The sequence below is a fragment of the Anneissia japonica genome, unplaced genomic scaffold (assembly GCF_011630105.1).
Source record: "Anneissia japonica isolate Jap-2015-1 unplaced genomic scaffold, ASM1163010v1 scaffold287747_len31311_cov201, whole genome shotgun sequence".
Taxonomy (NCBI): Eukaryota; Metazoa; Echinodermata; class Crinoidea; order Comatulida; family Comatulidae; genus Anneissia; species Anneissia japonica.
In genome coordinates, this window is record NW_022699921.1 from 1,203 (window position 1) to 14,413 (window position 13,211).

Genomic DNA, 13,211 nt, shown 5'->3' on the forward strand with positions numbered 1-13,211 from the left:
GCTACCCCATTCTCATTTGGTATGGTAGGCAGTAAAATTATTATTTTTATTAATATACTGACTGTAATATAATAATGTATAGGTTGTAAAATATATTTCTAGATCAGTGTAGTTGAATAGTTCAACTCTCTGGTCTATTTTTAATGGTAACTGTTCATCACTATAAATTAATCCATGGCCACATCAATAAAAAAAAAGGGATATAAGCAAGGACACTAAACTGCTTGCGATTTTTTTTCCTGTACGAAACATTTACATGAAACTCCACTCGGGCCGTCTCGACTGAATCGACCCGAAAATCTCATACAGTATTTTAGAATTCAGGAGGTCAAAAGGCCAAGGTAATTAATGCTGAAAATTATTATTATTATTATTATTGTTATTATTATTATTATTATTTAACATTAATTACAATTTACAACGATAGTACTTTTGCCAAGTTCAATAATGCCGGAATGGTATATTTTATTTAATTTTGTCTTATGCACTCTAATTTTTATTTCATGCTTCAATTTTTTTCCATTTGTTTTTCAAAATTTCAATCAACGTCTGTATGTGAAGCGTGACTGTTGGTGTCTGCCTAGGACCCTAGGTACCTAAGCCTATAGTTTAAGGAGAGGCCTATGTAGGACTTACTCAGCCTGTAGTTAGGCATCCTCTTTCACTCTAGCCTTTGGTATTACTGTACCTATCTACACTTTATAAAAGGGGGTACTAGCTGTTGTTGTATCTATATTATACTAACATTTAATAACATCAAGAAGGTCACAGTTAGTTACACACGTACATCCCATAAATCCGTTAAGATATCATCATGGTTCATCATCATAGGCCTACCGTAGGTAAACTTAGAAAGAGCAATAATAGTAAAACTCGAGCGTCACAACATTGCGAAGAGTCTGCTCTTGTTCCTCGTATCGAACACAGTCGAGTCAATCCGAGATGGCCCGAGTGAACTTTTATGTAAATGTTTTGTACAGAAAAAAAAAAATCGCAAACTGCTTATATGGGACCTCCATGTAGTAACACTGAAGGCCGTAGGACTGTTCCCATATCAAGATAGAGTTAAGTAGGCTATTAATCACTTTTCAATACAAAATGCAAATGCAATAGACCGAATTAGTGATCGACGCTGTTCATCTATAGTGGGTATTCGAACCAAAAAAAATGCATGAAGATAGACGATTTACACAGTAATTTAAGAAAATAGCCTTTACTAAAACGTCTCATACACGCTTTGTGTGAAAGTTGAGCGTGATTTAAATTTACAGAAACCATTGTTACATGTTTATGAATGTAACGTCATCTTTTCTCTACGATTGTGTATGCCAAATGTGAAATATAACGAGAATAAATCGTACTATTTTGGGAATAAAACGCACATTGGTCGTGTCTGCCTGTGTAAAACAGCACGACGACGGCAGCCGTGTATTCACTCACAGTGAATCATGGCGTCGGTCGATGAATGTGCTTGTTACAAAACACATGAAATGTGTTGTACTTGCAGATTTCAAGGAGAGCTAAGTTATTCAAAATTATTGAATAATGTTCCTAAATTCACACCAATAACTTTGGCAGACTGGATGTTTAAACAAGTAAAAGACTTGACGACAGCACGGAGCTGAACGTTTACAGTCAGGCCTCACTCAATCATCACATCCAGCCATGTCGCGTTGTTGTGCAACAAGTGTCAGGGGCCGAGGCCTAGCCTGTAAAAACTATGTATATTTAACTTAATTTTACATGAAAATCAAATCAAACGTCTTTTGCTGGTTCTATGAACCTTCCTTAACCTACCAATGTTTTAAAAAGTATTTTACCCGATTACTTTGGTTTTATTTGCTTTTTTTCCTGGACCATACAAAAACTTGCAACGTTATAGAATAGGACTTTTAGGCTTTGTTCACAATTTTATACACACTCAGCCAAATTGTGATGACGTCATCTTTCGTCGCTAATTCGGTATATTGAATTGTTTTAGAGTAGACTAGAGTAGTTGATGTTCATTAGAAAAGAGTAATTTTTTAATCACATTGTCATCGTCATTTGTTTTATTATATTTTAATATTAAAAAATTATAATACTTGAATATAGTTGAATGTAGCAACACTCAGAATCATGCCTTGACTATCGAAAAAGCGACGAGTGGCATTGCCACCTAAGATGGGTCAGAATCGACAATACCTTGCAGATAATTTTAGTGATTTACCCGAGGACCCGAAAGATTTAAAGAATGGTCACATGCTGCTGCTTTACATCACAAGTGACAAGTCCCCAGCAAGAACAGTAAAGGCAATCATGGAAAAGTACACTTGCAATATCACTCCATCCAAGGTATTCTCTTAGGAATTTTGCAAAGAAGTTCGCAGACAGTACCTCAGAGTTCATCAAGAGAAAATATGCAACCTTTTGTTGTGAAAGATTCATACTTCATCCACCAAAAGTGCAAGCTAGTGATTCACCTGGACTTTCAGCTTGTAAGTACAGTATACAAAAATAAGTAGGCCTACTAAATTTATTTTATATTATTTTTATTTAAACTATTTCCAACAGCAAAATCACCAATTAAAATGTAAAAAGAAACATTAATTGTCTCAATTATGCCAACCTATGCACATTTATTATTTATACTGTACATTTAAAATTGTATTTTGATTAATTTTTTCTTCTTTCTCCAGCTATTTCTCGGGCATCAGAATTAGCAGTGCCTAAGACGCCAACAAAAGTACAGTCACCCAAGAAGTCAGGAACCAGGCAGTCACCCAAGAAGCCAGGAACCAGAGAGTCACCCATGAAGCCAAGAACAACGCAGTCACCCAAGAAGCCAGAAACCATGCATTCACCTAAGATGTCGGGAACAACGCAGTCACCCAAGAAGGCAGATGCAATAAAGTCAGCCAATATGTCAGGTGCCACGCAATCAGCTAAAATGCCAGGTGCCATGCAGTCACCAAAGAGGCAAGGAAATAGGCAGTCACCCAAGACGAAAGGAACCAGGCAGTCACGCTTGAAGACGTCAGGAACAAAGCAGTCACCCACGAAGACATCGGGAACAAAGCAGTCATCCAAGAATCTGGGATCGACTGTTTGCTTGTCCAAATGCGAGCCTATAACTCCAAGAAAGCAAAGGCTCAAGAAGAGATTTGTTGCACATGCAAGGAATGTGATGAAGCAAAAATACAAAAGGAAGGTAGAAGAGCTACAGTCCCATGTTGACTTTCAATGAGTACACCAAATTAAATACCTGAAGCAGGACATCAACCGCAAAAAGATTGTCACTACAAAACAGAAGGCTAAAATAAAGCTGCTGAATTCAAATACTGCAAATAAAGAGGAACTCAATAAACTGAAAAAGAAAATAAAAAATGAATGGAAAAAACACAAACGTACAGTGAAAATCCTATCTAAGTCTGCTGTGACAGATTCAGAATCAACTGATTATGAAATTCAACTGAAGGAGCAACTAAAGGTGAAGAACAAAGCAATTCAAAAATTGGAAAATGAAAATTTGTTTGAAGGAAAGTGTTGATACCTTACAGTCTAGCAAATCAAAATTTCCGAAGCAGAAGAAGACATACTCCATGGACACAAGGATGCTCGTGTATGACTGCATTGTAAATAATGTGCCAACAAAAAATGTGCCTGTGTTAATAAGGCAGTTTGCAATGAGGTCTGATACTGTTATAAATCAGGTTCCTCATTGAAACACTGTAGAATTTATGGCAAGAGAACTTGGTGTAGTTTCAGATTTCATGGCTGCAGAACTTCTTCTGGACGAAAAAAAGAATTGATGCTGGTCTTTGATGCCACTACACAAGAGGGATTGCATGTCAACAGCATCCATATAACAAGCACAGATAAGTGCTATGTCCTTGGAGTCGAGCAGTTGCCTAGTGGAACAGCAGAAGTATATGATCTTCACATCAGTGAGACCTTAGATTGTTTAACAGACGTGTATTGCCAATACTACTCCACGGATTTTGCAGCAACTCGACAGCGAATCATAAGTAATATTTCAAATACTATGACTGACTGCGCCAGTGTCAATCATGCAACCATGCAACGACTGGAATTAAGCTGGCGAAAAAACCTGAACGAACTAAATTGTCATCTCCACCCACTGGACACCATTGCTAGTTTTGTTCGGACAGCACTCAAAGCCCACGAACCCCATGGTCTTGTCAAGAAGCTCGCATCAGCTCATTCTTGCTTTTAATAAGTTCCGGTATAAAGATGGACGGGGTGACCCGAAAGGGTTAACAAGTGCCTTAGAGAGTGCTAGACTACCAAAGGGTCTCTTGCCTCGCTCAGGGGTGACATTTCAAAATATGCTCTTGCAGCTGATCTCATCTGCGGAGATCTTACCATGTCATGATCATGTAAATATATAGTTGAAGTTTGAAGGTTTTCTGTTAATATTCTTTTTTAAGAGGTCAGGTTATATTTTTCCTGCATTTATTTTATTGTAATTATGGCATATATTTTATGTCTTTGTTGTAGAGAAAGGCGAAGAAGGAATATTGAGATTTAAGAAATTTTTTAAAAATATGTTAACGAAAAATAAAATTAAAAGAAAAGTTTAAGTAAGTTACAGTATGTATGTTACTGAACGCATATGGAAAATGATACATTAAGTATTACTAATACTACCTATATCAATACTGTAATATGTAATATATGTATATCATATTTTGATAAAATAATAGTGGGACGACCATAAGAAAGAGAAAAAAAAATTATTTTCCAATGGAGGGTAGGAAAGGGGGTAGGAAAGGGGGTTGGGTTGGGTTGGGTGTGGTGAGGGTGGGGGTGAGTGTCACACACCCCTACATATGCCACTGCTTTTGTTCACTTTGTGTGCTTTCAAATGTCTTATTCATTGAGGCATGTGTAAAATCGTTATGCAATATTATAATTAATTATTTGTAATTAATTAATTAATTTAATTGTTATTTAATTAATAAATGATTGAATTTTAATGAGTTTTATAATGCTTCTTTTTTCCATTTTGTATGCTTCCAAATGCTTTTTATTTTATTGAGAAATGTATAGAAACAAAAAAGTTAGAGTGCTCTAACTTTTTTGAAAAAAAAAAAATGCTCATTTTTTGTACGTTTTTTTTAAGAACAAGGTCACATACTTCTCCATTGTTTACATAGGATTTGAAGGACCAAAATTAGGAAAAATTAATAATCTCTGAAATTCTGTTTAAACTTTGCTAATATTTGACGCAGTGTTCTCCCAACTGGAAAATTTTTACTGGTAAATTTGTCCTTAAAAAATTGCAATGCGCACAATGTGAGGTACGTTACCCCTTTTTAGTTGGGTTAAATGACTTGAAGACACAACAACACATATTCATAGTGTAGATATGGACTGGAATGATGTTAATTTATTAAGAGGGCCAGCCTGGACTACCTAAGCCTAATCAATAGTTTTTTTTATTTTACAAACTCAAAATTTTTACTGGTTGGTTGGTTATTTTTACCGGTAAAATTGACGGCTAAGACGGCTTCGGGAGAACACTGTGACGGATGACAATGATCTTGGTATCAATTTAATTCTATAATAATACTCTTTCAAATGATACCAACTGCAAAGGAATTGCTTGAATTTGAAATTTTTTATCACATACTGTACCTACCAAAACTGAAATAATTGCAACAGCAGCCGAATATTTATTTATAAATATTAAAAAAAGTGCATTGACAATTTACCTCAACTAAACAAGTTCCATTTATTTCATGTGACCTTACTCGACCTCTACGTCATACCTCATAAAACTCAACTTTTTCTATTGTTTTACAGTCATCGAAATTTAAACATATAGGCTTAGTTCAAGCATATCAATAGTGTGGTTCTTAAACTTTTTCGATGAGGCCATCTTTTTTGGTAGACGTTTAAAATTATGATTAAAGATAAAAAAAAAGGTTGTGTTGCCTTCCGCGACCGACCAAAATTTTTCAAAAAATTGGTTCGGCTTTATCATTTATTTATTTTTTTTAAATTTAATAAATTCGGAAAATACCCATTCCGAAATTAACATTTAGAACGTACATGTATTTTAACCAAAATCAGCCATAGATGCACGCGTCAAATCGGTAAAATTGAAGGCATAATTTTTGAGAACCGGGCGCGACCATGATGATGTATGCACGCAACATCGGATCTCATGCGCTGAGCTGTCAAACCACGATTAGATCTAGAGAGGCTTGGCATTGCCTATTCTTTACTACTTTACAACTAGTGGTTGCTTGAATTAAAAATCATATTCATTATCTTACGGTATATTGGGCAATAAATAAAAACAGGCTTAGGTTTAGCCATCGCTTTAAAGCCGGTACGTAGCTAAACATTGCTCCGTTGCGGTTTTAGGCAAACCTTGAACGAATCATTTTCTTTTTTTGTCGAGAAGTTAATTACTTTGATTGTATTATGTAGTGGGCGCTTGTTTGGCCATTTTTCATAGCCATAGTAATGGTTTTGCTCGATCACGATCATTAGGTTTGGCAATATTAAGAGACCTTGTGAGGAGGATACTAGTCGATATCCCTCTACTTTGTACGCTAGAAAGTGTTTACAAAGATAGTCAGGGGCTAGAACATAGCAATTCTAAGAGCTAAGCATCCCAATTGAAAGTTGATCTATTACTGTATGCAGTTTGAGTGTGTTGAGGGTGTAAGTGGATGTGATTTGAGGATAACCTAAATGAAAATCAACTTGAAGGGACATAAGCCTGGTTCACGTCGAACTTTATCTAGATATACCTGTCTTGAAACATGATACGATAATCCCCTAATTTCGTTCAATGCCAAGTAAGCCAGATAAACAGCCAGCCAGTTTCAGGCCGTCGACGTCACACGGTGGAAAGGCTTGTTTAATAAAACATCTACTGTATTTTACGAACCTCTAGTACCAAGTGGTATTCGTTAACAAAAAATTGTAAACTACTGTAGAGAAGGTGTGAGTTTCCACTACCAACCTAGCCGACCAGTACGAACCAACCGACAGTGCAGCAGCGTGTTCTATCGCAATCTAAGTAGTAGATTCTCAAGGCCCTAGCTAAATTTACCTTCTATAAAAAACTAATTATTTTAATCGCTAGCTAGCATTCTTCCATTAACAAAATATTGTTTTAATTCTCATTAAAACGTCTGTATACTTTATGGACCTTTCTGTCCTTTTTTTTAGTTTTTAGATCGCTCAATTGTGTTGTTTACATGCACTTCACGAAAATCTAGCTTTGCGGTGTCAAATAAGTTGCGACTTCAACACACTTTTTTATTTCGTCATCGTAAACATGTGCGCTCATTTTTAACGACTGGTTGTTGGTGGTAGTTTGTAGAAACTTAATTAATAGTGACTATTATAGCGAAAATGGAAAAGATTGAATTGTCAATAAATATATAAATACAACAAATCTGATTTCATTATTAAGAATAATATACATTATCACTTTGGAAAACTTACGCAATCGGACTTTTTGACATTACTGCTTGGTCGATGATGCAAAGGGCAAAGGTCATTTGTAATGCGACTATTCGTAAAAAGGACGTTTGCTGGTTTTTTACCCATAATATTACAAATAATTTCTAAAAACCAGACTAATGAGACTACTATGCTGCTGTTGTTGGAGTATGTTGTTGCCAGCCAGAAGATGATAATGGTGGTACAGCACAACAACGCTGACTTAGATGCCTACGTTACGTAATCATGTCCTTGTAATCTGAGCCGACTTTACCGTTAAGCAAGTTAATTTACCGAACTATTCTAGTAAAGTTAAGTCACTTAACTTTAAGTGAATTAAGCCTTTATCTAGCTATAATTCAGTGGTTCACGTCGAACTTTTAACTAGTTAAGTGAATCTATATCTAGATAAAAGTTCAACGTGAACCAGGCTATAGCACAGAATCTACTCTTCTGAAAGTGTTCAATGATATGTTGATTGCTCGTGATAAAGGCCATTGTGTTCTATCAGTCTATCTTGATCTGTTTAGCTGCATTTGATACCATCGATCACGTTATACTCCTTCGCTGGCTGCCTGAAGTTGGAGTCCTTGGTATGCATGGGCGCAGACCACATATTTTTAAGGTGGTTGATCCCCCCCCCCACTCCACTTTTCGCATGAGGAAACTTTACCCATTTACCAAAGTTTCTATTTTCGAACCAGATTGTGCTGATCTCTTCTTATCTCTATTAATTACTGCTTCAGGAAATTATGTAACAAGATTAACAGTGAAGCTAATTAGTTGTGAATAGTTTAATAGAAAGACTAGCACAATTAAATCAAAACTGTGTTGTAACTTTTAACATAAGTCATTGATTTTTAAAATTCAAAAACATATCCATTATGTTTTTTATTTTAAATTACAACTAAGGTAATACAAATGCCTAAAAAATTTATAAACAACAGGTTTTTAAAATTGTCTAGCTTGGTTTTTAGCTACTATACTGTTAATTTATTGACAAATAGCAATGCCTGCTGTAATGATGACTTTCTAAGTAGAGCCTGTATTCTTCTTTTAGTAGGCCTGTTACTCTTCTTACATTTTATCATCATGGTTTTGGCTGCTTTCACTGCTGCCTCTGCTTTACCATTTGCATTTGGATGATGTGGAGATGAAGTTCGATGCTGGAAATCCCAGTTAGCACTGAATTTGCAGAAATCTTGACTAACAAATTGCGGACCATTATCTGAGATTACAACTGATGGGATTCCATTTCTTGAGAAATGTTGTTTGAGATTCTTTATGACACATTTGGATGTTGGTTCAGTCAGTTTGTCTACTTCCCAAAAATCCACTGTAGTAATCGACTGTAGTCATGTAGTCTTCCTTGTCAAGTTTAAATAGGTCCACTCCTACTTTCTCATAGGGATACTGTACTTTGATTCTATAGGTATTAGAGTCTCTTTCATCTGTGCCTTGTGGTATGTTTGACAGGCATCACAAACTGGAGCCATTGCCTTATATCTTGTGTCATACCAGGCCAAAAGATGCATTCACGTGCTCTTCTCAGCATACTGTCACCTCCTAAGTGAAAAGTGTGTAAGTGTTCTTTAATCGCCTTGTGTATCGACTGAGGTACAACTACACGTTCGCCTTTGAAGATAAGACCATCATGGACTGCCAGTTCGTCCCTGTATGAGTAATAAGGTGTTAGTTGTGTTGGTATCAGCTCCTTCTTGTCCGGCCATCCTTGGATGATGACTGCTTTGAGGACTCTCATTGTGTCGTCTCTTGCTGTTCCAATTTTCAGCTCATTGAGACGCTCAGGGCTGATTCTAAGATTACCAATTGAATTTATCTGTTCAAACTGGTGTGCTTTGTTGTCGATATTAGGCAAGTAAGGTCTTGACAACGTGTCAGCAATGTACATTTCTTTCCTTTTCTTGTAGATGATCTCTGTATCATACTGTAGTAGACACATTATCATATACCTTGGAGTCGTTTTGGCGTTTTGTGCAAAGGTTTCCTCACTATCATTAATAATGGTTTATGATTAGTGTTAATTATAGTCAACTGTCCAAAGGTATATTGGTGAAATCTTTCCATTGCAAACACAAGTGTGAGACACTCTTTTTCGATTTGTGCATACTTGGTTTCTGTAGATGTGAGTTCTCTGCTAGCATAAGCTATAGGTTTTCCTTCTTGTAGCAGAGCAGCACCAAGTCCTGTGCTCGAAGCATCACACTGCACTACTAATGGTTTAGCTGGATCATAGTAGACTAGAACAGGTGCTGTAGTAACTAATTTCTTAAGCTCGTTCATCGCCGTTTCCTGTTCTGCTGACCATTGCCACTCACTTTCCTGTCGCGTAAGACGACGAAGTGGTTCAACAACGGTTGCTAGCTTGGGGAGGAACTTTGCTAGGTAATTTGCTAACCCTAGCATTCTTCGTACTCCTTCCACATCTGATGGGTTCTCCATCTTCAGAATTGCGTCCAGCTTCTTCACATCGGGCTTCAATCCCTTTGCTGTTATGGTATGTCCCATAAAATCAATTTCATTGGTATGAAATACACTCTTTTCTCGGTTGAGCTGTTTTCCTGCTGTTTGACATCTTGCCAGAAGGTTCCACTGAAATCTACCGAATGGAGATATAAAAGTTGTTAGATAGCTGCTGTCTTCATCTAACACGCAATGCCAATATCCATGCGAGAGGTCAACCTTACTGAATACTGTAGCATTTGCCAACTCCGGCAGAATATCTTCCATTGTTGGCAAAGGATATCGTTCTCGTTGCAAAACTTCATTCAAAGGCATTGGGTCTATACATATTCTAAGGTTACCATTCTTCTTTGTCTGTATGGATATTTGCGAACACCAATGTGTTGGCTCGGCAACTGGAGTAATAATTCCCTGTTTTACCAATTTGTCCTGTTCTTCCTTTAGTTTAGGTTTTACTGACACTGGAACTGTTCTCGAAGGGCACTGAACCACTGTCCAAGTGTTCTGCTACTTTAATATTGACAGTACCTGGTATGGTACCGTTGAATAATAAGCTGTAGTGGTCCAGAACATCAGATGACTTAGTTACACTATAGAGTTGTTTGAAGTTGTCGTAGTTACCTGTGATGAGTTGCATCCTTTCAGCAGTTTCTCGACTGATAAGTGGTTATAGGTCTTGCTCTACCACCTGGAATTCTACAGAATATTTCTGGCTTGTAGCAGAGTTATGCAAAATAAGTGTGCATTTCCCTACAGGTTTAATCTTCGTTTTATTATACATTATAAGTCTGGCATCAGAATGTTCTAGCTTGATTGTAGTGTCTACTAGCTTAAGAGGGATTACATTGACAGTAGCTCCACTGTCAACTTGGAACTTGAGTTTTCGGCAATTCTTTATCATCATCTCAGCAAAGATGGGGCCTGTAGATACACTGTTTATTTGGTCGTTTTCCACGCTTAAAGCATATTCATAGTCTGAGTCAGATGCGTCCATGTATTTTACTTTTTTTCGGACAGCACACTGCAAAATGGTTCATAGATTTACATCTAGTGCATCTCTTACCCCATGCAAGACAAAGCTCTTTTCTACGTGGATGAGTATTACCACAAAACTTGCATTTAATTATAGGATCAACAGTGGTTGATTTCCCCTTATGCTTGTGTTTTCCTGTGTTGCTAGTGTTAATAGCTTTTGGCCCAGGGTGTTTAGTAGATTGCTTCCTAGCTTTGTTCATCACTTTGTGAACTTCTACTTCCTCTACTTTCCCAGATATCACTTTCATTTGGATGGAAGTGTTCTCATAGCTATGGCAGATATCTATTATTACCAAGATGGCCGTCCACGGGGCTATTCGTCTTGGCGTTGCAATTAATGTTGTAAATCCAGGTATTTACCCTGTTATTTCTTATAGTAGGACAGAGATGTTAAACTTGAATACAAACAGAACAACACCACCTGCCCTAGAAACGTTAGTCTGTGCATTCTATGTAGTAAAAATGCTGAGGGTGACGGAATTCCTAGCCAGCCAAACAAGGACGTGGTAGTAGGCTGTTCCGGAGTACTAACGGACAATCAAACTGATGGCTACATGACCTGTCATGTATGTCGTAAACCTTATAAACGCAAACATTGGCTTTTAAAGCATAAGGATAATTGTGCTAAGTTTCTTGAGTTACGTACTAAGGCTCTTTTTTGTGAGTTACCTTTTCACAATGATAGTGGCAGGCTATGGGGCGCAAATTCGGTAAGAAACACTTTTGCACAAAAAAAATTTTTATTGTGGAATGTGGAGGGAATAAGGAACCGACTTGATATCCCATGATATCGATAAATATGATGTCGTTTTATTTACGGAGACTATGGCCACAGACGACTATGTGACTGATAACAGGTTGTGGTTTAATCAAACGGCCGTGGTACCGGAAAGGGGGAGACCATCTGGAGGTCTCTCTGTAGGCCTTATAAGTGAGGTAGCATGGAATGCAAAACTGGTATACAAAAATAAGAACATAGTGTGTGTAGCAACATCTCTTCTCAGTTTTATAGTTTATTTCCAACTTGGCTACGACGTAGATGATATTCTAACCGAAGTGGCAGACGCAATATTGCTCTTTCCGACAGGAGCAGCACCTTTGATTATCGCAGGAGATTTTAACGCACGTATAGACTCCGGCACTAGAGGTCAGGATTTGGGATTTGTGTGCTGGATTGTGCGATATTGGATTTGTATGTGCAAATGACCCTACCATACAAACATATATTTCTTCTCAGGGAACCTGCGTAATCGATCTTGTTTTCATAAAGGATATGCTTGATCAAGATATACGAGTGCGAGTATTACCATCTCTGGAGGCGAAACACCAGTTGGTGGATATTAGTTATGAGTGCTCACCAAATAAAATGGGCGTGAGAAGCGACCCTATTCGCAAGGTTGATTACAATAAACTGGCAATAAGTGTGGACATATAGGAATTATATAGCATTCTAAACTGTGATCATGGTAATGAGGCAAACAATGTAGAGGACGCGTATCTGTACCTTTGTAATGCAATCAAGAACTCCTGCATCAAATCGCGCAAACGAAAATCTCGACCGTGGTTTGATAAAGAATGTTTTGAATTAAAGGTAAAAACGCGACGTTCATATGCTCGAATAAAGAAAAACAACAGTAAGAAACTGTTAGCTATTAATTCACAACTTGTAGCAGAATTCCAGCGCCTCAATAGAAAGAAAAAACATAAATATCAGGAGGAGCAAATAATACGGATGATTGAAAAGGCTGAAGCCAGTATCAGCGATTTCTGGTCACTTTGGAGAACTAGAAAAACAAGGTCGGGTGGATCCCAGGTGTCCCCTGAAATGTGGTTTGATCACTTTAGTGCCTTATTGCATACTGACAATCTACCGATGTTGCCTTACTACGCAATGTAGTGACAGATGATGATCCTATTTCGTGGCCCATTGATGAGTCCGAAGTTTTAATTGCATTTGGTAGGGGAAAGCGGGTACAGCGGCCGGGCTGGACGGCATCACCTATGATGTTTTGAAAAACTGTAGTGAGATCTTAGTAACTCCAATAACTCAAATTTTAAACTTTTGTTTTCTAAACAGTTGTTGCCCATCTGATTGGCTGATTGGCTACTTGTTGCCAATATATAAGGGCAAAGGATCATTGTCACATCCATACTCATATAGGGGTATTGCATTATCATCGTGTGTTCTAAAATGTTATACGTATATACTAAGTAAACGTATATTG

At 37.3% G+C, this 13,211-nt stretch overlaps 1 protein-coding gene across 1 annotated transcript; it reads left to right on the forward strand.

The window, feature by feature from the left end:
- Positions 1-1,888: 1,888 nt before the first annotated feature.
- LOC117103237 lies at positions 1,889-4,276 on the forward strand. The gene is made up of 2 exons (XM_033243800.1): positions 1,889-2,477; positions 2,679-4,276. Exon 2 carries the CDS (start codon positions 2,792-2,794, stop codon positions 3,224-3,226), a length of 435 nt encoding a protein of 144 aa, XP_033099691.1. The 5' UTR covers positions 1,889-2,477; positions 2,679-2,791; the 3' UTR covers positions 3,227-4,276.
- Positions 4,277-13,211: the final 8,935 nt, after the last annotated feature.

Excerpts from the sequence above, each read along its gene's own strand:
- LOC117103237 (XM_033243800.1), top strand. The coding sequence starts at position 2,792 with ATGAAGCCAAGAACAACGCAGTCACCCAAGAAGCCAGAAACCATGCAT.